The sequence below is a fragment of the Canis lupus genome, chromosome 5 (genome assembly GCF_011100685.1).
Source record: "Canis lupus familiaris isolate Mischka breed German Shepherd chromosome 5, alternate assembly UU_Cfam_GSD_1.0, whole genome shotgun sequence".
Taxonomy (NCBI): Eukaryota; Metazoa; Chordata; class Mammalia; order Carnivora; family Canidae; genus Canis; species Canis lupus.
The window spans coordinates 75,161,805-75,189,772 of record NC_049226.1 but is presented as its reverse complement, the minus strand read 5'-3'; the positions used below and the strand labels follow the sequence as shown (position 1 = coordinate 75,189,772).

The 27,968-nt window shown below is 35.6% G+C and overlaps 1 protein-coding gene across 1 annotated transcript in view; it reads left to right on the top strand.

Moving 5' to 3' along the window:
- The window catches only part of CNTNAP4 (contactin associated protein family member 4), a 241,176-nt gene that overhangs the window by 134,347 nt on the left and 78,861 nt on the right, over positions 1–27,968 (top strand). The window contains exons 5-10 of the mRNA XM_038538261.1: positions 5,468–5,671; positions 6,228–6,412; positions 7,223–7,366; positions 10,577–10,838; positions 17,923–18,075; positions 23,658–23,829. Of these exons, the coding sequence (XP_038394189.1) occupies positions 5,468–5,671; positions 6,228–6,412; positions 7,223–7,366; positions 10,577–10,838; positions 17,923–18,075; positions 23,658–23,829 (1,120 nt within the window). The remainder of the gene's footprint in view (positions 1–5,467; positions 5,672–6,227; positions 6,413–7,222; positions 7,367–10,576; positions 10,839–17,922; positions 18,076–23,657; positions 23,830–27,968) is intronic.

Sequence of the window (27,968 nt, the reverse complement as noted above, 5' to 3'; positions counted from 1 at the left end):
ACATCCTTCTCTGAGGCTGAGTGGATCACGTCCTCCTGCAGATGTTAGAAATCATTTGGACCCAGCCCCAATGCAGAAAGCAAAGCTCCAACCGCTGGCATGAAAAAAATCACATCTTGGGGATGTGCATCTTTTCCATTAGAATGGAAGCTCCTTGGGAAAAAATATGCTTTGTATTTATGCATTGCTGTATCTTCCACTGTTCACAGGGAGCTGTCCATAAATACGTGCTTGCAGAAAGGAGCGCGGAATACACATTGCAGCAATGCCACTTCTGACACAACTCCCTGAAAGAAATTTGAATATTTTCTATTGGAAAACTTTCATTCCACGGGAGATTGTATTTCTGAATCATGCAAATAAAGCAGTCTATACCTCTTTCCTGGGGTTGCAAGGAGAATTGATATGAGAGTAGGGCCTATAGTCTTTGTGAGTCTGTTCTTTCCTTGGTGCCTGCTATAAATGAGAAGATTTGAGATGGAGGTATTCACTGAGGAGGATTCAGGTCACCAACAATTGCCATGGTGAGTCAGCTCAGGCATTAGCTGACAGATAGAGAAAGCCACAGAACCCACAGATGGCCTCAAATCATTCTTGCTGCATAACCTGGCAGTGACATTGATAATTGAGCATTTCTCATGCTCTTCGGAAATTCATTATTTTTTAAAGAGTTTATCTTTTAAACTAAATACACCAAATGTATTTATTAAATTATTTTTACTGTGCCTCTTTCCCTGCCCAGTGTTCTAACAATAAATAACAGCATTAGCATTAGTAGTAGTTAATGTTTATGGAGTTTTAATTATGTGCCAGTAATTCTTCCAAAAATTATACAGATACACATTCATACAACAATCCTATGAAGAATATACTATTATTATTCCCATGTTATAGATAGGAAGCGGGCACAGGGGTTAAGTACCTTGTGTCATTAAGGGACCTGTAACTACATTACATGACATAGGCGCTTACATGTATGATTAAATTAAGGATCTTGAGATAGGGAGAGTAGCCTGGATTGTCCAGGTGGGCCCAGGGTAATCACAAGGGTCTTTATAAGAGGGAGATGAGAAGATCAGTCAGAGAAGAAGAGCGAAAACAAGGTGAGGGATTTGAAGATACTATGATACAAGTCCTATACGTGAAGGAAGGAGTCATGAACCAAGGAATGTGGATGGTCTCTAGAACATAGGAAAGAGGAAGAAAGGGATTATCTTCCAGAGACTTCAGAAGGAAAGCAGCTCTTGCCAACACCTTGATTTTAGGACTTTTGAATTCCAAAACTGGAAGATAAGAAATTTGTATTGTTTCACATGACCAAGTTTGTGGTCATTTGTTGCATCAATAATAGGAAACTCATACACTTGCCCAAGCTATAGTGAAGATGCAAACCCACACAGACTAGTTGTTTTAACTACTAAGCTACATTATAATAAAAATCTATTACAAATGGCTCAGAAGGGGACTAGCCTGAGGGGGATAAATGTGTCAGAACAATTTGCAACTTGTTACTAGAAAATTAGAATTTATGTCCTCCCTATAGTGAACAGGGTATGACAGGGCCACACTATTAATATTGATAGTAAACCAATCATTGAAAATATAACCTCAGTTATTAGCCTAGTAATGAGCAGATTTACCATTAGAAAAATAATTGTCAAGTAACATGTCTCCTCCTACATCTTTGGACTGTAGGTCTTTTACTGTTAAGATTTTATTAACTTCTGATTTCTAGTTTTTCTTATAGTCAATTTTCTAATACCTCTCTTTTCCTATTTATGGATTTCAACCATGTACAAAGGATTCTTTTTCTGAAAGTGTTTGACAACAAGATGAGCATAAGTGTGATTCTATTAATTGACTATTACTTTGGATGCTTATTTTAGTGTTTCTAAACAAATAAATGTTGAGTTAAATTGCTTTCATTAATGGCCTATACTTATCAAATCTTTCATAAGTTAGTTTCAGAGTTGTTATGAATCATCTTAATCATCATTTTTCTTTTGTGAGAATGTATTTGCATTGGTAGTGTTCTTTATGGAATAGTGAAAATAAATTTGCCTTGAATGTTACTGGTGATGGCTGAGACTTGAAATGTTGCTTCACCAGTCAATGATGGGAAGCCCAAATTGTACTTATCGAGTTAATAATGTTGAAAGTAAAATTTTCAAAAACAGAAAACCATGACTTTCATTCAAATACAGAATAAACACACATGAAAGATGTATTTGATTAATTAAAGAAGGAATCAGAACGATGGTAAAGCTAGTTGAAAGAAGATTCAAGAGACTGGGTGTAGATAGGAATCCAAGAAAGAATGTTGGATTACCATCACTAGGTTGGGTACATAAATGGTTAATGTCCAACAGGGCAATAAAACCATAACCCTAGAGCCATTTGTATTTCTACTGGGGAAAAAATCTACAAATTAACATGTATCTTAACAAAGTCTGGTCCTAATCTGTAATAAGTAGTAAAATCAGACATTTATTAATTCACCTGGAATTAAATAATCTTTAAATGGGCCTGTGAGGAAATAGTTCAATATGACATTGAAAGGATGTGAAGTTATGCCTTTGGATTATATCTAGTTATTCCAATTTTTCTTAACAGTGGATAAGATCATTTTCAAGAGAAACTACAAACCTATCTCTCCCACCAGCATCCTTAGAGAGCTAGATTCTGATAATGAATTCAAATTCATTCTGTCTTCCTCTTTTTATCTCAAGATTTTTTTCATATAGTTCCATATTTTCATATCATTAACTGTATGTGCCACAACACAGTGTTTTGTGATTATTGTTTAAAATTGTATGCTTTTTATATATGCTTTTTATGTTGTGTAGGTAGCTTTTTATAACAGAGACTTATATTAGACTCATTATAAGTGAGTCTTTTATCTAAAGTAATACTGTTGGGAATCATCCTGAATTTTTTCTTTCATGAAAATTCTTGTGCATATATTGCACGTATATAAGTTGTAGTTTTCCTATGCTGACATTGTACTCAGATTCTGAATTATATTTAGCTTTTTTTCCCTGAAGGAACTGTTCACACACATGCGAAGTCTGTGTTGGTGTGGCAAGAGGTTTATTGATTTCCCACTTAAACTATTTTCTTGCTTTTGACCCATTTTCAAGGCAAGCCCTGATCACTCTTCGTCCTCCTCTGAGAGTTGAATTACTGTCACCATATTTCTCAGCAATCCTCAGAGCTTCCTTTTATGACAGTGAAGAAGAGAAAGTGTTGGGAGAATATCTAGGTTTTGAGGAATTTACATGTCCTAAGAGTAATTCTAAAAGTTTATGGGGACATGTATAGGATTTGAAGACAGGTGGGGAATAGGAAGGTTATTGGGGGAGGTTTCTAGATCAGAGAACTGAATTTCCCCAACTACCGTGACTAAAGAAACACAGTCTTTTGTTAATCTCCATCAGTCTGTCATGGTTGTTTGCTTGCTAAGCAGTGTCCATTTTCATGGAATGTCAGCTCCGTGAGGGCAAGGGCCATGCTGGGAGTGATTACTCTCTTTATCTCAGCATCTAACCCAGGGCCTAACAAACGATGCGCCAAATAGATACTTGTTGAGTGAATGCCTCACGTTACTTAGGTAATATCTGTACAGTAAGAAGATAATAAGTAAGAGTGAAAGAAAGTGACCAGTGGCTTCAGTTTAAGAGATGGTTCAGTACACCATTGCTTCAGATATCAATTGTCTGATACCTTGTTCACTATTCTTTTTCTTTTGCTGATGGAAATATTCTAGGCACAAAAGCTTTAGGTGCCATGAAGGGTGAATATGACAATTATGAAAATAAGAGTGAAGAAGAGAAAAAAAGAAATAGCAGGCTAGAGTAACACAGGTTGAACCTTTACTGGAAAAAAATTCTCTTGGTAGCTAATTCCAAAAATAGACTTTATCTAAAATAAAATCATTATTATGATGGTTGCCTTTAAGCAATACATTAACTCAGAGATAACTGCATGGCTCCAAATGTGTCAGCATTTAAAGTCTGTCTTATTGAAATTTTTCTTAATTTATTGTAATCTAATAATCATAGAACACATTATTTGTATTTGACACAGAGTTATGTTTTTACCATGAACATTCATCCAGCTATATAACAAGGAATAATTGTTCAGTTAACATTATTCTTTCTACAGAAGTGCAATGTTTATTCATGTGCATTTGGTGAATGAATTCTTTATAAGCACATTAACAAGATGTGGAAAAAATCAAACCTCTGAATTTTCAAAAGATAGCTGCATAAAATAGTTGAAAATTTTTTCAGGGGGTGGTGAGTATAAATGGTTCACATTTAAAATGATAGATATTCTGAATGAAATGTATATTTGGGCATACAAGTAGCTGTAATAATTTTGTCAAATGAAACAAGATGAGTAAACTTTAATGTCATTTCATTGACTTGAAAGAGTCTGCTAACCAGTTGAAAAATAGCTTCATTGGGTTCCCCTAACCTCTTCATTTATTACATAAATGTAACTCAAGGGTAATTGCCTTAAAAAAAAACTTTGACGTGTGAAATGTAGAAAACACTGCTAGGCTTTCTGAGTATTATCAGTTCTATTTTGTGTCTGTTGTTCAGGGTGCAACTGATTTTGACAGATGTGCTGTTATGTTACTGGTATAACATGACATCTTTTTTCAGATGAACTGAATAAAAGTGATCTTGACAATGAGTAGATAAGACACTGTCAGAAAGCTTAAAAAACATGTCAATGTCATAGTTTTGATACAAATGCAGCTGAACAGCCCTTATAATATCATTAAGTGAGTGTCTTTCCAACGATGTCCTCTAAAGACAGAATGTAGTATTGCTCTTAAATATTATTACTTAGCCACAAAAATAATTGAATAAACCAAAACACAAAGGTCAATGTAATGTATACCTGAGGTGGCATTTGACGAGTCTGATATATGTATGTATGTGTATTTGTATGCAAATGTCTTATTTACAGCATATATGAGAGAATTTTGAGACACCAAAACCATTCTTGCAGGAGCTAAAAATCATGTAACTTCAACACTTCAGGAACATGATTAAAAATACTGATTGTGAAATATGCAAAGTGGTTTTATGGATATTGATCATAACGTTTTTCCTGATTTTCTTTTTTTATTGAATGAAAAGAAATAGCTTTCAATAATATGAGAAAATTAGGAATACATTTTAAGATGTAGATCATTATTTTGTAAATAGGTTAGTAAAGATTAAAATGGAATCAATTCCAGGCATCAAGAGGGAATTAGACATTGGAACTTTTGTTTTCCCTTATGACTGGCTTGGAACTGACTGTATGTGTCTCTGTGTATCCACAATGCCTTATATATTATCTATGTGTGTATAAATATCCACATATAAATATATATACACACATACACATTTAAAATGCTTTAATAAAAGTGTATTTATCCTTTAGAATGATTTTTAATGTCTGTTTCTAGGATCAGAGGTGGTTGATCTTGATGGAAAAAGTTCCCTTCTCTACAGATTTGATCAAAACTCCCTGAGCCCAGTAAAGGATGTTATTTCTTTGAAATTTAAAACTATGCAGAGTGATGGAATTCTTCTCCACCGGGAAGGGCAAAATGGAGATCACATCACATTGGAATTAAGAAGAGGAAGACTCTTTTTACTTATTAATTCAGGTAAAATTATTTGGTGAAGTGCTTGAAAATCTGGCCATTTGGGTATCATTTCAGTAATTTTATACTTTTATAGCTTCTCTTGTAACAATTAAGGTGCCTTATTTCCATATTCGAGGGCATATATGTACACCAAGTATTGCACTTTCATGTACAAAATGGTTCATATTTTGCAAATTGTACAAGACCCTCATTTGATATTTTTTACATAGTGCCAAGAGAACTACATAGCTATTTTCAAACATCATGAAGAAAGGAATGGGTCATTGAAAAATATTGAGGTAGTAAAAATAATGAGGTTGTAGCAAAGATAAAATTTACATTGCAAATGAATGTATGATGGGAAATACTAATAAAAAGAATTAACAGTGGAAGAAATTACAACAAGGTTGAGAGGATATTATATTCAAACTTCAGGTAGAGCCATACTAGTGTTTTGGATGGAATGCTAGGAAGGAGATTGCAATTATTATGAGAGATGCTGGTCCATAAGGGGAAACTTTTTTTTTTTTTTTTTAAGACTGGGAATAATGGTGCTGTTATTTTTTTCTCTTCTAAGGTGAAGCCAAACCGCCCTCCACTCACACTCTCATCAATCTCACCCTGGGCAGCCTGCTGGACGATCAGCATTGGCACTCCGTGCTCATCCAGCACGTGGGCAAACAAGTTAACTTTACAGTGGATGAGCACAGGCATCGTTTCCATGCCCAGGGGGAGTTCGGTTATCTGGACCTTGATCATGAGGTGTGATAGTTATGTTTCAATTAATACAGACTTGTATGATATATGTGTGGGGTAGCCATGCAAGAGAAAATATACTGTAGGGAGCATCCTTCCCTTCTTTCAGAGTAAATCTTGAGTCTCAGTGAAGTGTTTCCCAAGGTGACCTAACTAACAATGGCAGATTTGGGCATATACTACTGACGCTTCATCTTTCTACCTATGTTAATATACTCTTATACTGAGGGATTTTCTTTTTTACCTGAAATGTATAGTCATAGATGATCACATGTAGGAAATCGCCAAGAGATTGTATTGCCCCAAGTAAATATAGAGTAAATACATGTTTTTTTGTGTGTTTGCTATAGGGGCACCCACCCTTGAGCAGTGTAGATATATGGAGAGGTCATAGTAATGAATTGATTAATTCATTATCAGTTGATTCAGATGCACAAATAACCAATGTGTGCCCAGAAATATATATAAAACAAAATGCCATTATCACCAGCTATGTTATTAAACAGAAATTTACCATGGATATAAAGATGCATTTTTATTCATCAACCAATAAACACCAAATCCAGATGTAATTAGTAACTTGTAAGAATAATCAACGTCTAGTGTAAATGAAAACTGAATGCATGTAAATTTGTTTTCAAGTCTGCATTTTAATTTTTAAAAAATATCCATATGAAATTAGCAACATGACAGTGTAGGGTCATGAAAAGTTGATTTATCTGTGATGATTAAAACTATAGCTGCTAATCATAATTATTTAAGCAGATTATCAGTAAATCACTAAACAATATTATTGATGCCATTTTTCTTTCTAAGATCAGCTTTGGAGGGATTCCAGCACCTGGAAAATCAGTGTCATTCCCCCATAAGAATTTTCATGGGTGTCTAGAAAATCTCTATTATAATGGAGTAGATATCATTGATTTGGCCAAGCGACAAAAACCAGAGATCATTGCTATGGTAAGAGAATCTTTATGTAAATGAATAAGTGAAACTATGTTATTTTTCCATATAATGAAATTGCTCTACTTTGGATTCCCACTTGATATGATGTTTTAGAGATTACTCTTTTAAAAATTTTCTCTGCTCAGAGAATATGCATGGAGGCGATTAATTGTATCTAAAGGAATTGTAATACACAGGGTATGATTATTTTATTTTTATATGCAGTAAAGCATTTATTTTTACAGTTGATAACTTAATTTTGTGGTGTTATTACTCCAGGGTACTAATTTCTTTTGCTGTGTAACTTCCTTAATAAGATGTTCCCTGACAAACTTCTTAAATAAGCATACCAAGTTCCTGGAATCAGATAACACCCATGTATATTAGAGAGGCATTTGAAAAAGTGTGTTTTGCCATGGTCATTCACAACAAATAAAAAAACGAATAGATGGTTACAATACTGCATCTGCCAATCTGTCCCAATAGCAATGTTGGTCAGGCTGCATTATATTCTAATCTGGTGGAAATGCAGCAAATTTTAAATATAACTGTACTGGTCAGGGTTCTGCCAGGGAAGCAGCATCACTATGAGTTTTATGAACAAGGGATCTATTTTAGGACTTGGATCTTAACAATTGTCAGAGGAACTGGAATGTGGAGACCAGCTGTCAGGAAGAAGAGGGAAGCGGAGTGAAGGAAAGCCAGGACGAACTGGAACAAACCAGCTCCTCTGTGATCATCCTTTACTGTGCTTTGTTTGTCATAGACAAAAAATCCTTTGGAAGGAAATGGCTGGCATTTCACTTTTGACTCAAATATCACAGAAGCTCCATTTTCGGCTAACTTTTCACCAGAACCAGACATGGAAGAGGATTCTGGGAAACATGGTTTCAAGCTTAACCAGCTTCGTGATAGAAAAGCAGACACAGAGATCCACTTCAATACATTTCTTTAGTTGTTCAGAATTCAGGATATATAAATGTAAGCTCATGCTTTGTCAGCCAATTCCAAAGCACATCATAGGAAGTATTTATTATTTATGAAAGATTTTATTCCTTATTCTCTGTGTGAATTGTTAGTATTTAAAGGAGTATACCATCAGAAAGATTTTTAGTTATTTTTTTTAATAAGAGGGAAGATGATTTAAAAGGAAAATAAAACTACTGTAGATAGATGTGTGTGCTTCATTGGCAAAAGGAGTTTCCAGAAACTGTTCATGCAACTAACACCCACTTTTCCCTGGCAAGAGGATTTGCTGTTTGCAGGGTAGCAGGCAGCTGCCCAAATGAAGCATCAGACCAAACTGCAGCTGGTAAAATGTTTCCAGTTTCACAAGGTTTGTTAGGTTCTAATTGCCTTTAACATCATGGGTCAGTGTGGTTTACTCTCCCATATTTGTTATTTCATTCCCTGGGACAAGATATTTGTCCATAGTGAAAGCTAATTCACTTTTAACAAAACCGTAATATAACCAAATATTTTTGTTTAACCAAGACCAAATGGTTTAATTCTGATGTGTATCCTTCTATATTAAGTGTATTTCACTGACTTTTCAAATCTGTATTTGGAAAACATGTTAAAGATTACTTTCAAAAAAATATGTTTATCTTCATTTCTGAAATGTTATGTTAAGAGATATGCTTAATTATTTCTAAAAAATTCAGACCTTAAAGTTTTTTTTAAAATCCTTAAATATCTATTTTACTCTACTAGCAGAATAATTTGTATATGTGTGTGTGTAGCATTTTAATGAAAATTTATGCAATTCTAAGGTAACTTGGAGATCTTTTTTAAAAACATTAGATGAGAAATAATACATGTAAATCTGATCATACAGGCAAAATGAAAAGAAAAAGCCAAAAACATTTTAAAAATAAAGGAATGTTGGGGTGCTTGGCTGGCTCATTCAATAGAATGTAGAGACTCTTAATCTTAGGGTTGTGAGTTCAAGCCCCATATTGGGTGTAGAGATTACTTAAAAATATTTTTTAAAAATAAAGAAATGTAAGTAGTACATTATACATTGTAGTGTCCAGTGTAAAACATAAAAGGAAAAATGTGCTACGAATATAAACAGACCATTCTAGGAAAGCTAGTCCAAAGAGCCACAAACTTGTGAAAAATGCTCTGATTTACTGTTGGTCAGGTAATGCAAGATAAATAAAAATGATCTATCACGTTGGCATTTTGTCATTGAACTTGTGCAAACTTAAAAGATCTGTGATACCTATTCCTGCCAAGAATGTGGGGACAAGGATATCCTTGTATATTACCAGTAGAAATGTAGAGTATTTTAACTTCTTTTTGGAAAAGAAGCTGGAAATATTTATTAAAACATATAGGTATATATAGTTCTATTTAGAACCCTCTTCTGTAGAACTGAGAATAGAAACATGTGGAGTTTTTTACTCCAGCATTGCTGCAAGAGGCAAAACTTGGAAACAAAACACATGTACAGTAAGAGGAAAACAACTCAATTGCTGTTGGAACATTCACATAATAGAGTTTTATGCAATCAACAAAAAGAAGGAATTAGGCTTATACCACATAACTCAAAAGAATTTCCATAAGATATATTTTAGTGATAAAACATAGCTCCTATTTTTGTAAAATAAATAATGCTTAATGTGTAGGTATATCATCAATATATATCTAAGTATGTGCTTATGTACATATAACTGAACATAAGACTGAAACTATATATGTATATATATTTTATATATGAAAATAAGAGACCAATGGGAAAGGAGAAAAATATGGAAGGAAAAGCTGTAGCTCCTTAATATTGGGTATGTGATGAGGTGGATTAGAACCAAAGGCAGCAAAGGATGAAGGAGAAAAGAATTTCACCCAGAACCCAGGGAATGGAAAACCAAGAAAAGATAAAAATCAAAGAATTGGCTTAAATAAATTTTTATTGACTTCAATGGCACTGAGTCAGATGCCCTTATAGAAGTTCAGAGCTAGGGAAAAACAGATTTCTCCAAGAACCCAGGGAAAGATTTGCCTGACCATACTATCACCGGATTTTAAGAACCTTTAAGATACATGGCAAGGATTTGAATTTTCATGTTGATAGCAATTTGTTGTTGTTGTAAACCAAGGATAATTTGATCGATAAATGGCCTTTGTGAATACTTCCATTTCTATTACTAAAATGATGTGAGTCATTCTTAAAGCTTTTTTTTTTTTTTTTTTTTTTTTTTTTTTTTGCTTTCTTCTCAGGGAAATGTGTCATTTTCTTGTTCACAATCACAGTCCGTGCCTGTGACTTTCCTCAGCCCCAGGAGTTACTTAGCCCTGCCAGGCTTTTCCGGGGAGGACGAGCTTTCTGCCTCTTTTCAATTTCGAACCTGGAATAAGGCAGGACTTCTGCTATTCAGTGAACTTCAGCTGGTTTCAGGGGGTCTCCTCCTCTTTCTTAATGATGGAAAACTTAAGCTGAATCTCTACCAGCCAGGAAGATTACCCAGTGACATCACAGCAGGTAATAAGTGTATTCCTGCAGGCAGAGCATATGGTTTTGAAAGATTTCATTATCTCTTGGTCCCTTTTCCGTAAAGTCTTGTGCATAACCAAAAATGTAGTATTTGTTTAATAAACGAATACTTGAGTTAATAAGATTATCAGTGCTCTTCCTTACAGGCCTTTGATTCCAATTTCCTTTTAAATATGGCCTAGACACTAGCAGTTCTTATTAACTGAATGATAGGGGAAATAGAAATTTCCTTTCATGACCCTCTTGCCCACACAATATATTCTGAGGAAATGTGTTTTGGGAAAAATGCAAAAGACTTTGAAATGGACCCAAAAGTTTACTGGGCATCTTCAGTGGAAGAACTAGGCTCTGTCTTACACAACTATTAGCCTTATCTGGTCCTTGAGAGAAAAGGAGCGGTCTCTCCTGGATCTATATCTCTGTTTCTATTTTCTTGTGCAATGAAAAAACGAAATGCTTAGTCAAAGTAACTTCACTTGCTCATGTATTCTGTACAGAGTTGGATATATTTGGGGAGGATGAAAAGATTTCTGCAAAGTTCTTATTTGGGCACCAAATGGGATTCTCTCCACTTCTAGGCAATACGGTATCATAATGATTTGAAGTACTATAATTAAGGAGACTATATGAGTATCTGGAAAATTAATGTCTAATTTAGGTCAGTGCTTTGGGTGAGGGATATTTTTGTCTCTTCATTAAAATTATATAGCTCTTGACAAGGGATCTCCATCACATTTTCATATATGTGGAATAACACCCAAGCCAACCAACTAGAGGTCACATTGGGGTAAATTGCTACATCAGTTTAATAAATGATCTTTAAAAAAATTTAAAGATACCATTGTATTACTCCTCTATATTAACTATGAGGAAAATTAATAGAATATGACTGGGAGAGGAAAATCAGCCAGATTACAGATGGAAACTAAATATAGGGAAAACAGGTATACAAATAGATGCACAAATGCATAGACTTTATGTATCTTTTTTGTTGTTCAATATATCAGTGTAGTTTAAATCTGGGAGCTGAAAGTTCAATATTAATTATAATTTTAAACAGCCACTGTGTTGTGACTTTCTAATGTAATGCTCAAAATGTGGTAGATTTTCAGGCTTGACAAAAGGAAATAAATTAATCAGTGCCATATGAATAATTAATAGGCTCCCTAAAATGAGGGCCTGAAAATGTAAGCTTGTCAGTAATGTGTAGCTTATTGTGATTTATTTGACATCCTAAGAAGTGGTTATATTCATATCCTTCTTTCAACATCTTAAAGAAACTGCTTCGGTACAATGTTACTATAGTGAGCCCCATGAAGTTAGTCCATTTCTAAACACATTACGGATATGAATATTTATTAAATTACTAGGCATAAGTCTATATAGAATACTCTGATTGACTTTTAAAATTTCTAAATTAATGTTTAAATTAATACACAATATAATCCATTATGGCATCATAAGACTCAGTGTGATTGTTTCCAATAAAAAATAATAAAAAAGAGCCTAGACTCTGCATGAACGCCAACATAGGAAAAATTGTTACACTTCAGATTACACAGGAAGGTTTTGATTTACCAACTCCTCCACCCTCATTTTTCCAGTTGCTTTAAAAATCCCAATTTTGGCCATTTTCAGTGAGGCAGGCACTCTTTGCACTTGAAAACAGACTATGCAAATGGTAGGTGGGTGGGTGGTTCATTGGTTCTCTCATGGGGGAAAACTTTCACATGTACAATGTTCAAAGATTAAGTCATTTGTCCGGATGTATTTTAATGACTCTTTAAAGGGAATCACATACTTGTTGATGGGTTTACATCATATTATGGTAAAGCTTTCTATTCTATCAGGGTGGCTCAAGTTTTCTTAGCTATTAAAGATATAAATTACTAATCTTATAAGTTTTAAGAATCAAAATGTTTATAGCTTTTGCAGTGGAATAAAAATTAAATTGTGTTGAGAAAGAACTGAATTGTCCAAATCTTTGAATTAGCAGGATAAATTTTTAATGTGATATGCAGTTTGGCAAATTGTCACTAGGAATTCTTTGAAAATATTGTGTCAGCCTGTATCATATTTGAAATATTAAAGATATTAGTCTAAACTATAAAAGATATCAGCAGTATTACAAAACCCCTCATGACACAAAATATTTCCAGTCTTTGTTGCTTTTATAGATGTCAAAACAAAAATCGTTCAGATGGCATCAAGGACCCAGTGAACAATGTAGTTATATTTTCCTATTTAAAACAAACTTGTTATTATAGGATTTGAGATTTCTGCTATGATTTAGTGTTTCTGCTGCTGCTTTTGCCTGAAGGTGAAAATCATACCTATAAGCCAGTTTCTTGCTCTTATGGGCAGGGTTGGTGATGTGGGCTTGCAGAATAAGGACGTTTCTAGCATTTTGCCTTTACTAGACCTTCAGGATTCTAGTGGCCCTGGCAGAGGAGCAGCCTGCTTGATTTGTCTAAGCCAAGAGAAGCCTTGTTTTATTCCACTTTCTTCTCTTTCATTGTTGGAATAGTCCTTACCTTTCAGTCTTACCTGTCACTCCCTGAAACTCCCTCTTTCTCCTAAAGTGATTGGCACCAGTAATCTCCATATTTTCATCTTGACAAGAGCTATGTGGTGGCCTGGAACTTTAGTTCTGCTTAGTGAATATAGTTAATGGATATAGGAATTTCTGACACTGTTTCAGAGCACTTAAAGGTATTTAAAAACAGGAAAAGCCCTTCAGTTGCTCCTTGAGCAATAGTCTACATATAACTGCCTTTTGCACCTTTGCAAAGAACCTACCCTGTACAACAGGCTTTTTTTCTTTATACATCTTATTTCATGGATGCCTATTATAGTCTTATGAGGGAGTGATGGTGGCTAAGCTGTCAGAGTTGTTTTTTTTTTTTTTTTTTTTTTTTCTTGTAGCAATTTAGGGTTAGTACCAGTAGATTGTATACAAGGACCAGATATAAATCGTTTTCCTCCTTCTGTATTTTATGTGTTTATGTGGTTGGACCTGAGAAAGTGAGGAAGAGAGAGAGATGGAAAGACAGAGACAGAGAAAGAGAAAGAAGGAAGAGGAGGGGAAGAGGAAGGGAGAAGAGAAGAGAGGGAGAGGGAGAGAGTTCTGGTAAACAGTCGTGTTCTGACTACCTGCAGTTGTAAACACATCTATTTATTATTCTATTCTTCTATTACTCCCTTTAGAGTTGTCCATGCTTTCCACCCAAAGTCCACAGTGAACATACCTGTACTCAAACAAGTTGGATTTATTGCTTATTGCAGCAAGGAGAACACACAATCTAGGGAGCCATGGGTGTGTCTTATTAAAAAGTTTTTAAGGATGATTTATTATAAGAGTTTTGGGTTGTTAGTTTATTTGGGGGGAGGTTTTGAGGAAGTGGAACATTGCTCTGGATTAAATGCTGCTAAGAAGTGAGGGTAATTGTGTGATGAGTTTTCTTTGTAAATCTTATCTAGGATGGAGGAATGAAATAAGGCCAAAGCTGTGATTGGTGTAGGTAAAAATCGGTTGTCATTCATATTATCCAGAAGAGGAAGTTTGGTATCTTTGTGGCTTACACACTAGCCTTGTTATTGTCTGGACTTATACAGATTATAAAGTAGTTTTGACTTTTTTTTTTTTTTTGGTCCAATTTCATTGTAATCACACAGTTACCTTGTCTAATATTGGTGTTCTACAAGAATTGTATTCACCAGGAGAACACCAAGACCTAGCTCTGAGTGCCCCCCAACTTCTCATACCACCAAGGCCTTGCCCAGAGTGCCAAGCCACTTCCTAGCTGTTGGGGGCTGCTTTTCTGTTTTTAAAAAGATAAGGGGACCGAAGTGTCCTGCAGGCAGAGAAGAGTATGGGTTTTAGAATCAGCTTACCAGCTGAACATTACCTTGGATGATTCATTCTTCTAACTTGAGTCTCCTTTTCTCCATATTTCAAACAACCATGATAACAGCAATGTTGAAGGTTAAATATACAATGCATGAATACTAGTTCAATAAAACCTGTTACTATTATTTTATTATTATACCAACAACATGCCCCTCCCCTAGACTCAACATTTAATGAGTGGTGGGAGCAGTCCTAGAATTAGCATTTACTTACCTAATGTCATGAACAAGAAAAAGTACAAATTCTGTGATTCTTCGTCTCTTCTTTTACAGTGATGTGGTCTTTTAAGGTGCTGCCTCTCATCAGACCTAAAAGTGGGAAGGAGTTGTACACTTAAAAAAAATGAATCTAATTTTAAAATTATCCTTTTATTATGTCAAGTTAAGAGAAAAAAATTAAATGGACTTTTCATTGTTTAATTTATGTAATAAATCCCACTAATGGGTAACAAGCCTTCTCATAAGTCAGGTATCTGTCAAAAATGAGGCTTGAGAAGAGCTTTCCAAAGTCTTCCCCACAAACAGCACAACTTTACAACATGCTAGCTAGTTAGGTGGGTGACTTAACTGTGTCAAATGACAGAGTGGCTACCCCAGCAGTCTTTTGCTGTTAATCTGAATTGGTTTCTGTGTTGGCAGAAGAAATTCCAGAGCCTTTGACTATAATCCTGCGGTATGCTTCACCAAGCAGATACCTGCTACTCGAAGTGTGGTCCCTGGACTAACAGTCATTCAGTGAAATATTTGTTTCCTAGAGGAGCATAAAACTTTGGATTAAGTTCAAAGAAACTGTTGGAGCAATATCTTGCTGTGCCATCCAAACCCATGGATGCCAGGCTTTTATGTCTTCTTTAATTTTAGTAACTAACTTTCACTGAATTTTATGAAAGTATCAGGCTGCAATAGACCAGAAGAGAAAATGTTCATCACTACAGGTAGTTTGAGAAGCACTGTCCTGGACCAGTTGAAATCTAAGATAAGATAACAGAAGCAGAGTCATGTTTACAGGCATGCCCAAACTTTGAGAGAACCAATAGGAGGCCTGTGGTTGTGGAAGGAGGGTGGGAAGTGTCCGTAGGTGTGATGCAAAGCTCAGTGCAAGGACTTTCACTCTAAATGTATCATCTTAAAGGAAGCTCTAGATGACAAATCTGGGGCATTTGATTTATTTTAGTCCAATCTCATACCGTCAGGGATTACATAACTCTTCAGTCGTCTATTTCAGAGCCCACTCTTAGAAAATGTGTCTAAAAGTATCTAACCTACATTTTTCATTTTTCATTTTTTCAGGTCTTTCTCATTACCTTTCACAAACCAAGCCAGTTGGGTCTTTGAAAATCTTTTTTCTTCCTGAATGTAGTATAAAAATGAGCTTCGGTGCCCAGGATGGAATTTGCGTTATACCAAATAAATCCAGGGCAAAGAGCTTAATCACCTAAGAGAGCTTCTACACATTTTCTATCTGAAAGCTTGTCAAAAATAGCTGGAGAACTAAAGAAATTGTGCATTGTACATAGTATCAGAAAAGAGACCTTGACCTTTGGGTTTAATAGAGTACTCCTATTTTAGTTTACTAATTTCATCTACAAAATCATATGGTATCAAGTATTCAATGGGTATAAATCTCACTGGTAAATCCACAATGGAGATGCTTAGTCTCCACCTGTCTGCTGATATTCTGTCATAGAGCCCTTGTAGACTTAATTCCCTTTAAGAATGAAAGGGCTAAGTCATCTCATGGATTCATGAAAATAGAGCTGCATTGGGAGGGATGGGAGATTGTTTTTTAGAGGTGATGAGAATACTTTGATTTTTGATTAATGCAATTTTTGGTCATATATATATAATATAAAAACGAATAAAACCCACAATTTTCCATTATGCAAAAATTGCTATTTATATAGAGATATTTCCTTTCAGCCCTTCTCCATATTTATACAAAAGTAGGAATATCATTAGAATTGTATATATGTAATTAATTCTCATTATTTGCAATAATTACGTTGTATAAAGTTGTGAAAGTTGTATAAAGTTGTGCAAGTTGAATTAGTTAATATTAAACTACCACTCCTAGGGGAATTAGGGATTAGGTTCCTGTGATCTTCTGGCCACAATATTTTTGTCCACCAGTCAATAAATAACCTTGCTTTATGTGTGATTTTGGTTAAAGATACCATATTTAACATATATTTTGATCCATTAACATTGAACTCATGGCCAACTGCACTATAACCAGTGCCTGAATGACATTCATCGAGCATGTGTATTTTCTCTGTGAGGCACAGCACAGCCTTCTTGCATTTGAAACACCAGAGAGTACTTCATCACTATGCCTGAGGTCTTTTAAAATGGCAAAATCACCAACCAAAAGCACAAAAATCTGAGAAACATGTTTACATATGAGAGCTGAAATAAACATTTCATTATTTAGCCTCAGCTGGAAACATGTGTCTGTCAACTCCATTTTTTTTCACTACTCTGTGCATTTCTGTGAATGATTTCAAAGATGCCCTGAGTATTGATTTTGGGGTTATAAATAAATTATGGTGAGTATGTGAATTTGCAAATGTGGAATCTACACACTATGAGGATCAACTATGTAAATGTGGTTTTAGACACTGGTTTGTTTTTTAACTTCATGTTATATGGGAAAACTTTGTATATTCATTATAATAGTTTTTGTAATGATTGATACTGCTAAATATACAATATTATAAAAGGCGACTACACAAAAATGTAAAAAAGCAGATAAATCATTTTATTGGATCTAACCTAGAATTTTGAAAAATATTTATGCTCTTCCCAACCCTCCCCCCTGCCCCCGTAAAAGGTAAATTATGCTATAGAAGCTGAAAACTAAAAAAAAAAAAAAAAAAAAAAAAAGGAAGCTGAACACTATCCCTGCCAAATAGTTGAAAGAATTTAACCCCTTAGGACTTTATCCAAAGTTGGGGATTTTGTTCTCTTTACTGAGGCCCTAAGAAAGAAATAACCATTTCTACAAGAGGGTACCCGCTTGCTTCCTTTTCCTGTCTTTCTGTTTCCTTTTATTAGTATCTGAGTGCTGCACTTGATTGGGTGATGCATATATTGTTTCTAACTAACTGCTTGTACTGTTCACTGTTGAGAGAGATCTCTTTTTAACTGATTTTGTCTCCCCCAGGTGTTGTTGGATTAAATGATGGGCAGTGGCATTCCATCTCCTTATCTGCCAGAAGGAATCACTTGAGTATGGTGGTAGATGGCCAAGTGGCCTCTGCTGCTTCTTCCCTGGGGCCTGAGCAGCTTTATTCAGGTGGTACCTATTATTTTGGAGGTAAGAGAAGGGGTGAGGCCATACGGGCAATTGACCCATATTTGCAGTTATTCCTCCTTTTCTTTTGTCTTGGAGATGTCATTATGTTTTAACCAATTCAATAGTATGGAATAATTTCTCACTTGCTGTGAACATGGAAATGTTAAGTGGATCAAGATGACCAACTAGGACCTAAGATTCATTTCTAATATTCATGTTTACAATTTCTACAATGAGAATGATTGCAAATAGACAACCCTCTTCACTTCTTTCAAACTTTGTTATATTTTCCTAGTGTTCAGTGGCCCTTATATGGCTTTTTCAGATTTTATGGGCTGATTTTATTACAGTATTTTCCTGAACATGGCTCTTAGCTCCTCTGGAGCATCCTTATTGCTTTTCTACTGCCCAATGCAGAAGGACAATATTATGCCAATGGCAAGTAATCTAACCTAATTAGCCATAGAAACCTCTGTTCATTGCTAAGTAATAATGCACTGATACATTTGATGAAATTAAGGCATCAACCTTCAATATCAGGCCACCTCTCTAAGAGAACAAAAACAAATGAAGTGTATACCTGCCCTGGATGTTTGATTGAACAAAAAGCTTGGAAAAGAAAACCTTGGAAATGGAAATGAATCTTTACCACTGGAAAATTAAAATAAAATGTGATTTGCCACTAGAAGGGCAAAATTGTTAAACTGGCAGTAGTAAGACTTATTTCTAATCATGACTTGGAATGTTTCTTATTGCTGTTATTTGGAATGTTAATAGTCACCTCTGTCTAGAATCCCTTTTGAATTTGGTGGCAGTAGCCCAATCTTTATTATTCATCAATAAAATACAAATTCCTCCCTAAGAATTGATGGTAAGCACATAGATCATACATCTTTTATCTGATAGTAAGAGCAAACACACACTTTCTGTGCTACCCAGGGAAATGGTTCATACGGGGTTCCTGTCGTAACTTAAAAGGAAACTTTCATGGTGTCTGGAGCCCTCGAGTTCCTCCAAATGAAGGAGGATGTCCTCAAATTCCTTGCAGCAGGAACCAACTTGGGAGGCACCAACCTTGACTGCCAAATGGAACAACAGTGCTTTTACAGAAGGAGAGGTGATGGAGTCTACGTCATGAATCCGAGGAGAACCTGGGAGGAGCTTCTGCTGGCAGCTCGTGCCATTGTTGCTGTTGAAAACCTAGCTGATGTCGGTGTCCTCTTGTCCAGAAATCCTGGCTCGTGCACTGGGCTGAAGCATGCTGCTGCCACTGGAGCCACTCCTATTGCCACCGCTTTACCTCTGCAACCTCCGCTAACCAGATCCAGGTGCCCTTCCGGGAGCCGAGACTTCTGGTGGTTACTGGTCCCAGAGCTGACCACCAGCCTTTCACAGAGGCTTACGTTAACCTTCCTACCATCACTCTGTGTAGCACAGAGCTCTCCTCTGTGCTATGGGAACCTCTCCATCCCATGCAGAACAAGGGAGCTCACTTAGCGGGTCTCATGTGGGGTACGCTGGCCCAGGAAGTTCTGCGCATTCGTGCACCGTTTCTGATGAACACTCATGGGGCAGCTGTGCCCGATCTCTGCTTCTACAGAGTTCCTGAAGGTACTGAAAAGGAAGAGCAGGCCGCTGCTGAAAAGGCTGTGACCAAGGAGGAATTTCAGGGTGGAGGGACTGCTCCAGCTCCTGGGTTCACTGCTGCCCAACCTGGAGTCGCAGGCAGCTCTGGAATGCGGGCAGCTTCTCTGCTGAAGACTGGAGCAGCTCCCCCTGCTTGGGCCTCCAAATGGGTAGGAACAACCTCTGAATGGTCTTAAGCTGCTCTTCTGCAAAGGCAAGCAAAATGGAAATAAGGCTGATGGAAAATAAACAGTTTCGGGGGGGTGGGGGGGGAGGAACAAACAAACAAAACCCCTGCATAATCCGTTACTGTGAATGGCAGCATAGTGGCAACAGTCTTGAAAGATGTAATTACCTCCTTTAGTGAGATTTGTTCATTTTGAACCAAGCTGTTTATTAAACCTCATGGAATATATGATTGATTTCATGGCAATCCATAGGAACACATTCCTTTAACAAATGGTTAGATATAGAGAACAAATTAACTAAGAGCTTTCACTTCAAAGGAAAAGATTTAGAAGCACTAAAAGAGATTTTACAAACAGGCATGTTGTTAAATGTGGAAAAAAAGACTAGATAAAATGAATAGACTGGATAAAAGTGTAAATCATGAAAATAGAATCCTGATTCTTAAAGTATTTTGCATCCTTCCTGTTCATATTTAATGATGCCTACCTATTTTTTGAGGAAATTTTTCCTATTATTCATTCTGTCATATTTTATGGTGAAATATATCCATGTGCACCCTATAATTTTGGTTGTTTTTATTATGATGCAAATGATATACACTATTTTTTAAATAAACTTTTAATCTTTGAATAGTTTTAAATTTATGAAAAAGTCGCAGAGATAGAGAGTTCCCCTATTCCCCATACCAGTGTCCGCGGTAGTTCAAGTCTTATATCATATATACATTTTAAAGAGTACTAATTACGATACTATGCATATCTACATGTGCATTTCCCAGCTTAGAAAGATAATATCATCAACATTCATTTGGTCCTCCATGGTCCTATCTCTTCATTGTAAACATTATCTTGAATTTAAGCTTTATTCTCCCTCTCATGTTCTTTATAATTTGGTGTCTATTAAAGTGTTTCTGAGTTCCCAACCAATATATTGTGGAAGCTTCCATCATAAAATTCAATCTTCAGGACTTAAAAAAAAGTCACTGATCTCAGGTTTACTTAGGTATCTCGGTTTAATCAGTCATCTCAGTTGGTGTCCTTCAGTATCCAGACATTTTGGGCACGAGATTCTACTGATCACTCAACACACACCCTACATACTCTAGTACACCCTTACATTTACAGGGCTGGGAACAAGGGGCCCAAAGAAAGCAGGAGGCCTTCTGCTGCCCTCCTTCTCCCTCCTCTTCTCAAACTTGTTGTCCAGGGACTGGTAGAGGAGGTCCATCCTTCTGGAAGTCCACTTTAGGGTTTTAGGTTGGCAATTCTGGATTCTGGGAGTGGACTTGAGGAGAGTGGGTGTCAACTCTTCCCAGTTTTAGCACTGGACACCCTGAGTCCCAAGGCAAACTGTCAGTTGTTGGCCCTAGAAGACCTTCTGCTCTGCTCTGTGTGTGTGAGAGCCTCCCATGTTACTAGGATCCATATTATCTAGGTGGAAGGCTCTTCTTAGGTTGCCAATTCTTCGACCAGTTTATCTTCAAGTAAATAAATATCCCATGTTCTGAGATACTTCCCATCAGTTCTCTTCCACTTCTCTCTCAATTCACCTGTGGCTTTCCAGTGATCTTATCATTCTCAAGTCTGCCTAACATGGCTGCAGTCTCCTCCACCAACCTGCATTGTATTTCCATTCTAGGAAGTTCCATTCTAGGAAGAGAGACAGTCATCCTGGGAGAGGGGCTTCTCAGAAACCACAGTGTTCTGCATATGCCACACCAGACTCCATTATCTGTCCATCCTTTTCTACTTTTTCTCCCTCCAACTGAGTGCTTTTCAAAAATTCAGACTTCATTGTGGTGCATTGTGCTCAGCTTTTATCATTTATAAATTGTAAATTTTAAATCTGTGTTCTTCAGGTTGAGGACAGATAAATGTCTAATTTCTGCAGTATTACCCCATGTGATCTTTGTGCTCTTGAATAACACCCTGTGCACAGACAAGCACTAGGCCTTGTGCAGTATTTCCACCCTCACTTGCGTAAATCAGCCATTATCCATCCAGTGAACAGACTGGACCACCATGAAGCCAAAGCTGACATCTTACTTCTGGTGTGGTGACATTGAGTGATAATTTATCTGTCATCCTCGGGTGGTGTTTCACATGCCGACCGCTTCCAGTAATGGATTAATTAATTAATTCAGCATTTAGTATTCCCAAGAAATCTTCATATTTTAGAACTCCTATCTCAAACAGGTTCAGTACTGAACTTTTCTCTGCTATTGCATTATATTAGCTTGTGGTTGCCTGTTATTGTAGACTAATGAGGCGAACCTGGCTTGAACCCTTCTTTATTCATAAAATCTCTTGCTTATTAAACATTGTAGCCAGGAATATGAAGTGCCTCGTGATATGACGATGTGCTTTCTGTAAAGTTCCGTAATCTTTCTTTGTCACTGCGTTTGCTTAGTTTTATTCCCTACAGGCACATTGTACAATTTATTTTATTCTGAAATGGTTTGAAATGTGTCAGGAAACACTACCTGGAGAAAAGGAGATTAGCAGAGCTGTTTATATTCCTGGCATATTGTAGTCGCCCCCAAATATTATTGAACTATTACCCTCTCAGTTTTTACTTTAACATTCTTAATTGGTTAATAAGTCATCTAGAAAACATATCAAAGTTATAATAACCATATCCTACACCACAGAAGAATTTTAAGCACTGAAAATGTGTGTCTGTACCATGCACAATAAATTGATAGTCAAAGAGCTTTCATCACCTTTCCTTGATCTATCAAATTTGAAACTTCAAAGCCTCCCTTGGTTAAAATGTGATATTCCAATGCCCTTGATAACAGTTTTAAATATGAATCCTGGCCTTTACTTGCCATGTAAATGTGTTTTGTTAGGAAAGCAAGCATTAAAGGGAAATATCCTCAGTCACAATATTTAATTATAATTAGAAAAAGAGTATGGATTGTATAGGAATTAGGAAGAAAAAGAGTGTGGATTGTATAGGAATTAGTAAGTTGCTGATTCATTTCTTATTCTTTGAAACTGTAATAGAGCTTGACAACCATAACAGCAAAGAAAGATTAATGAAAAATACATAAGTATAATATATGTGTTCATACTCCATAAAATTATTTATTTCACTTGGCTAGAGAAACACTTAGAACATCATTAAATCCTAGAGAATAATGGTTAATAATATAGTTCTTTATTACTTAAATAATTAGAAACAGGTCTTAGGTAAGTGTTAGAAAAAAGTCAATATAAATGGAACATTCTTTTATGAAGCAAAGAATAAATAAAATCACAATGAAATGTTTTTAACATTAAGTCATTATGATTTATTAAAATGCATGTGTGTATGGCTCTTATATGCATATGAAAATAAAGTATGTAATTAAATAGTTGGTAATGTTATTCTAAGCCAATATAACTCTTTTCCAAATTGTTAGCTTTAAATGCCAAGGTTTCACTGTTATTGATTTATCTTTTCTTATCTACAGTGTACATTTTCAATCTTTATGCCTTTTTTCCTGTGTTTAATATATCATTTAATATTATATAATGATAATAATAGTATATATAATGTATAATAACTATTATAACATTATTTTATGTGAATCCTGTGGTAGTAAGAGAAATATTTGTATGAATTGCAATATGTCATTTAGATTAAACTAATGATGACTACGAGGGGCCCTTCTTCTCTCTTTTAATTTAAAGAAATTAATCAAGTGCCTCTTTCTTTTTTCATAGTGAAGTAATCTGTGATACTAAATCCTGATTCATTATGATATATCCTAACTTAACTTTGTTTTGTTTTGTTTTGGTCAGGTTGTCCTGACAACAGCTTTGGATCCAAATGTAAAAATCCACTTGATGGATTTCAGGGATGTATGAGACTCATTTCTATCAGTAACAGGATAGTAGATCTGATTTCAGTTCAACAGGGATCCCTTGGAAACTTCAGTGACCTCCAGATAGACTCATGTGGAATCACAGACAGGTAAGGACAATCTCATTTCTTTACCTTGACCTGTCCATTTTCAAACTTTTGGCAGCATATTAAAATTTATATAGAAAATGATTATGTTTTTAAACTTCTCTTTCCTACCATCACCTGTTCCACAGAAAATGGATGGTATTCACATTAGAAATAAGAAAATACATTTTTAAAAAAAGAAAAAGAACAATACATTTTTAGTTTTATACTTCATATTTCCAGGGATAAAATTTAGATGGAAGACACGTGACTGTGTTATTTTTATGTACAAATGCTGCCAGTTTACTAAAGGTAATATTGATGCTGCTGTAATTTTAAATAGGTATAAATGTATCAAAATTATATCATTAAACTCAATAGATTAGTATACTCTAACAGTAGTATTGATCACCATGTACCAATAAGTCAGAGACCTATGAGGCTGGTTATAAAGTGCCTTTTGCTTCTCTGACAACTGAGTAATATTTTCAGAGGCATGGCTATTTAACTGGTTGCTATGCTCCTAATGTGTACCTTTCACAACCCATTACTGTCTTCTCTGCAGGAAAAGTCAAAAGGAGCCTCTCCTCTGGAAAAGTTTGGAGCTGTAGCATTGATTAAGATATAAGGATGATCTCATAATTTCAATAGGAACTCTAGTACAGGACATGATAATGCAAGATTTGGGAGGACAAGTTGTAGAGGACAAGTAACTTTCAAAATAATAATTGATAGTTAATAATTTAAAAATATTTTTAGGCATGGAGAACTATAGCCAAATAATCTTGCCAATCATGCTTTAATATCAGGGGTGTTAATTTTAATTATTGAGTTCAATGGAATGTCATACCCATTACAGGTAAAAAAATTAAGCAATGTTGTGACAGACTTAGCCCCTACCCTATAGTAGTATTCAATATATATATTGAATAAACATAAATTCTGAGCTTTAAAAATAACTTTTCAATTGTATAAGGGATTTTATCAACATAAACACTCATCTATTAAAAATAATATATTATATCTGATAGATGGTTAGTCTATCAGTGTCTCTGGATCCTATTTTGAACACTAATAGATACTGTGTTGTGTGTAGAAAAAAATAATTGTAATCTCATTTAGCAGTGGATTAGAAGGCCATGCTTTCCTCTCTCTGAATATACATGTATTTATTTAACTCAATGTGTAGATAAAATAATTCTTTCTATAATGAAAGATGATATGTAAAGGAAGAATTTAGACTGTAAATGTCAGGGACTAAATGGCAGTGACCTTCTCCATAGTTACATCCATACAGCCCTAGATAGAACCCTAATCCCGATATGGGGAAGGGCATCTGGCAAGGCACCCTGAGCCAGCTCTCTTGAGGTGTGGGATCACTTCTCAGTGGCTAACGACCATGAGGGCCCCGTGGGAAGGGTCAGTCATTCACACTATTAGTGATAGTTATGTTCACCATCTCAGTTGCAGACAGTTCTTTCTGTACAAGCTGATCTATACTTCTCCCATGGGTTTCTCTAAAGCTGCCCTTTTACACAAGGAATCCGGACTTCCTGTTTTCTGAAGATACACGCTTGTAAAACAGAGGACCGTGATACAGCACAATTGGAGAATGAATAGTTTTGATACCACATCTCAAAAACACTTTTCAGAAATAGTGAGCAAATTATGGATAGATCTTGGCTATCCATGCTGTTTTTTTAAAGAAAAACTTATGACTGATGGTAACCCTAGTAATCTTAAAAATAATAGCAAAAATTAAAGTAATTTTGGTATTTGTTTACCTTTTAAATTTCCAAAAGTATCTCTGACCTCATCTCTTATGTTCAGAAGAAAATCTATATTCATTTATTTTGGTCTAATGTGCTATTGTGCTATACCGATTGACATAGCTGCCAATCACTATTTCAATAAAGGCTTTTTAAAAATCTGTTTACCAGGATATATTCTAAGCACTTAACATGGATTAGTATTTAAGTTTGACTGTATGTGTCAGGATGATGTGAGTGTGCAAGGAGTCTGAGAATATATGTATGAATGACCTACAAGGGTGTGCATGTGTTGGGAGAGTATGGATGTTTGTGTGTGTACATTTGTATGAGTTACTGTGTGAGGAGTTGTATGATGGTATGTGTAAGAATTTGTGTGAATATGTAAGGTGCTTTTGGATATATGAGTGAGCTTGTGAGTGTGTACATGTGTGGGAGAGGCTGTATGCAGTGACTATGTTCTAAAGTGAATTTTACTTATTTTTTTAATTTTAAAGATCTAATTGGGTTTATTAAATGATTTATGAATTGGGCAGTGTCCCATTTAGCAGATATGGGGGCCCTCCCTAAAATGATTTTTAAATTAATTAATATGTATTTAAAGTAATCCTCACAAAACCCCTTAGGGCTTGTTTCTGATAGCATTTGTTTCTTACAAATCTGAAAGCAGATGCACAGAGAGGTGGAGTTGGCTAAGAGGACATGGCTCAGAAGCAGAGCCCGCATCAGATCTCAGTTCTCTGGGGCCAGGAAAGCCCCACTGAAATGTCTGTCTGCCAAGCTTCATAGCCCCCTGCGTGCACATTCACATTTATTGTGGTTACTATTCATCTATGTACAATAAACTCATAATTTAATGGTTTAATAAATTGCAATTAAAAACACAGGAATTTAAAAATATACTTAAAAGTCTGACAGGAACCTAACAGTGTTAGCTCTTTTTTGCCTTTGACTTTAAGTTGGATCAGACCTACCATAGAAGTATACATATATTTACACACATGCTCACACTCACATTTACATAGTCTTTAGCACACATTCTTTACACACATAGATGAACAGCCATTGCACAAGTCTCTCACGCATATCTACATACTTGTATGCTCACTCACACACCCAGAATTCTTTTCCATGCACAACCCTTACACATATACTCATTGTGCTCACATCCCTGTGCTTCCTCACTCATTGATCCACACACATGCACACACTTACAAGACCATTCCCACACCCCTTACACATTCACATCTTCCTTATGAATGGTCACACATATACACACTCATCTAGAAGCCCTCACTTTGTCCTCCGTGGACATGCAGGGGAAGTGGCCCTAAGGCAGAAATCTGGGTGTGACTGAGGGTTGAGGGCAGTGGAGGTGATGATGGCACCAAGGAGCCGCTGCCCATATCATGTGTCCATGTCCCCAAACCAGTTTATGAGCAATGAAATAATGATGGAAATGTCTATGGGAAAATGTTGGAGCTAGAAAGAATAGTTGATAGGTTATTTCACTTTGTTTTGGAATGATTAGTGGGGAGAAAAGTATAAATTGTTTCGACATTGAATGAAAATCAGTACTTCATTCTGCAATGTAATTTGCCATAGGTTACTTACTAATTGTCAAACAGAGCTATTACATGGTGAATTTAAATAACATCTACAATCCAGTATTCACATTGTAATAAAAAATATAAAAATTCAAGTCTAATAGGAATCAAGGAAAATGAACTCAGTATCTTTCAGCAGCAGCAAATCAAACAGAAATAGCACATGGGTCACACTAATTATTCATTCTTTAGGAGCTTAGGTATAACTGCTTACACCTGCCCCCTTTTGAACCGTGGCTGAGGCCTGTAAAGAATAGCCTGCTCTGTCCTTTTCTTTTCTGATCACCAGCTATGATTATTATTGTTTTAATTTTTTTAATTTCCCTCTTTCTTCTAGATTGTTATTGATTTAAATGCTTAAAAATTAAATGCATCATGAAACACTCTCCAAATGGACTTCTGTGAATCTATAAAAATGCTAAAATATATATAAATTTAATTGGCAATGAAAGATGCCGATTATTTACTTTAAAAAGCAGGTTGTAAAATAACATATGATTATATTTATAAATAATCACACACAAATGCATATTTATACATATGTTTATAGTGGTGATTTTTATGTATGAGGTTATAAACCATATTTCTTCTCTATTGTTTCCTGGATCATATGAGTTTTATACAGTGGATATCTATTTTTTATAATCAGGAAAAATCAATAACATTATTTTTGGTTAAAACTGGAGAAATCCTATAAGCGAAATACGAAGTTTCTCATCCTTAGTTTTAATAACGAAGGTGGCAGAAACGCCAGCATGAAAACATTCTTGATAGGCCTTAGAGCTTA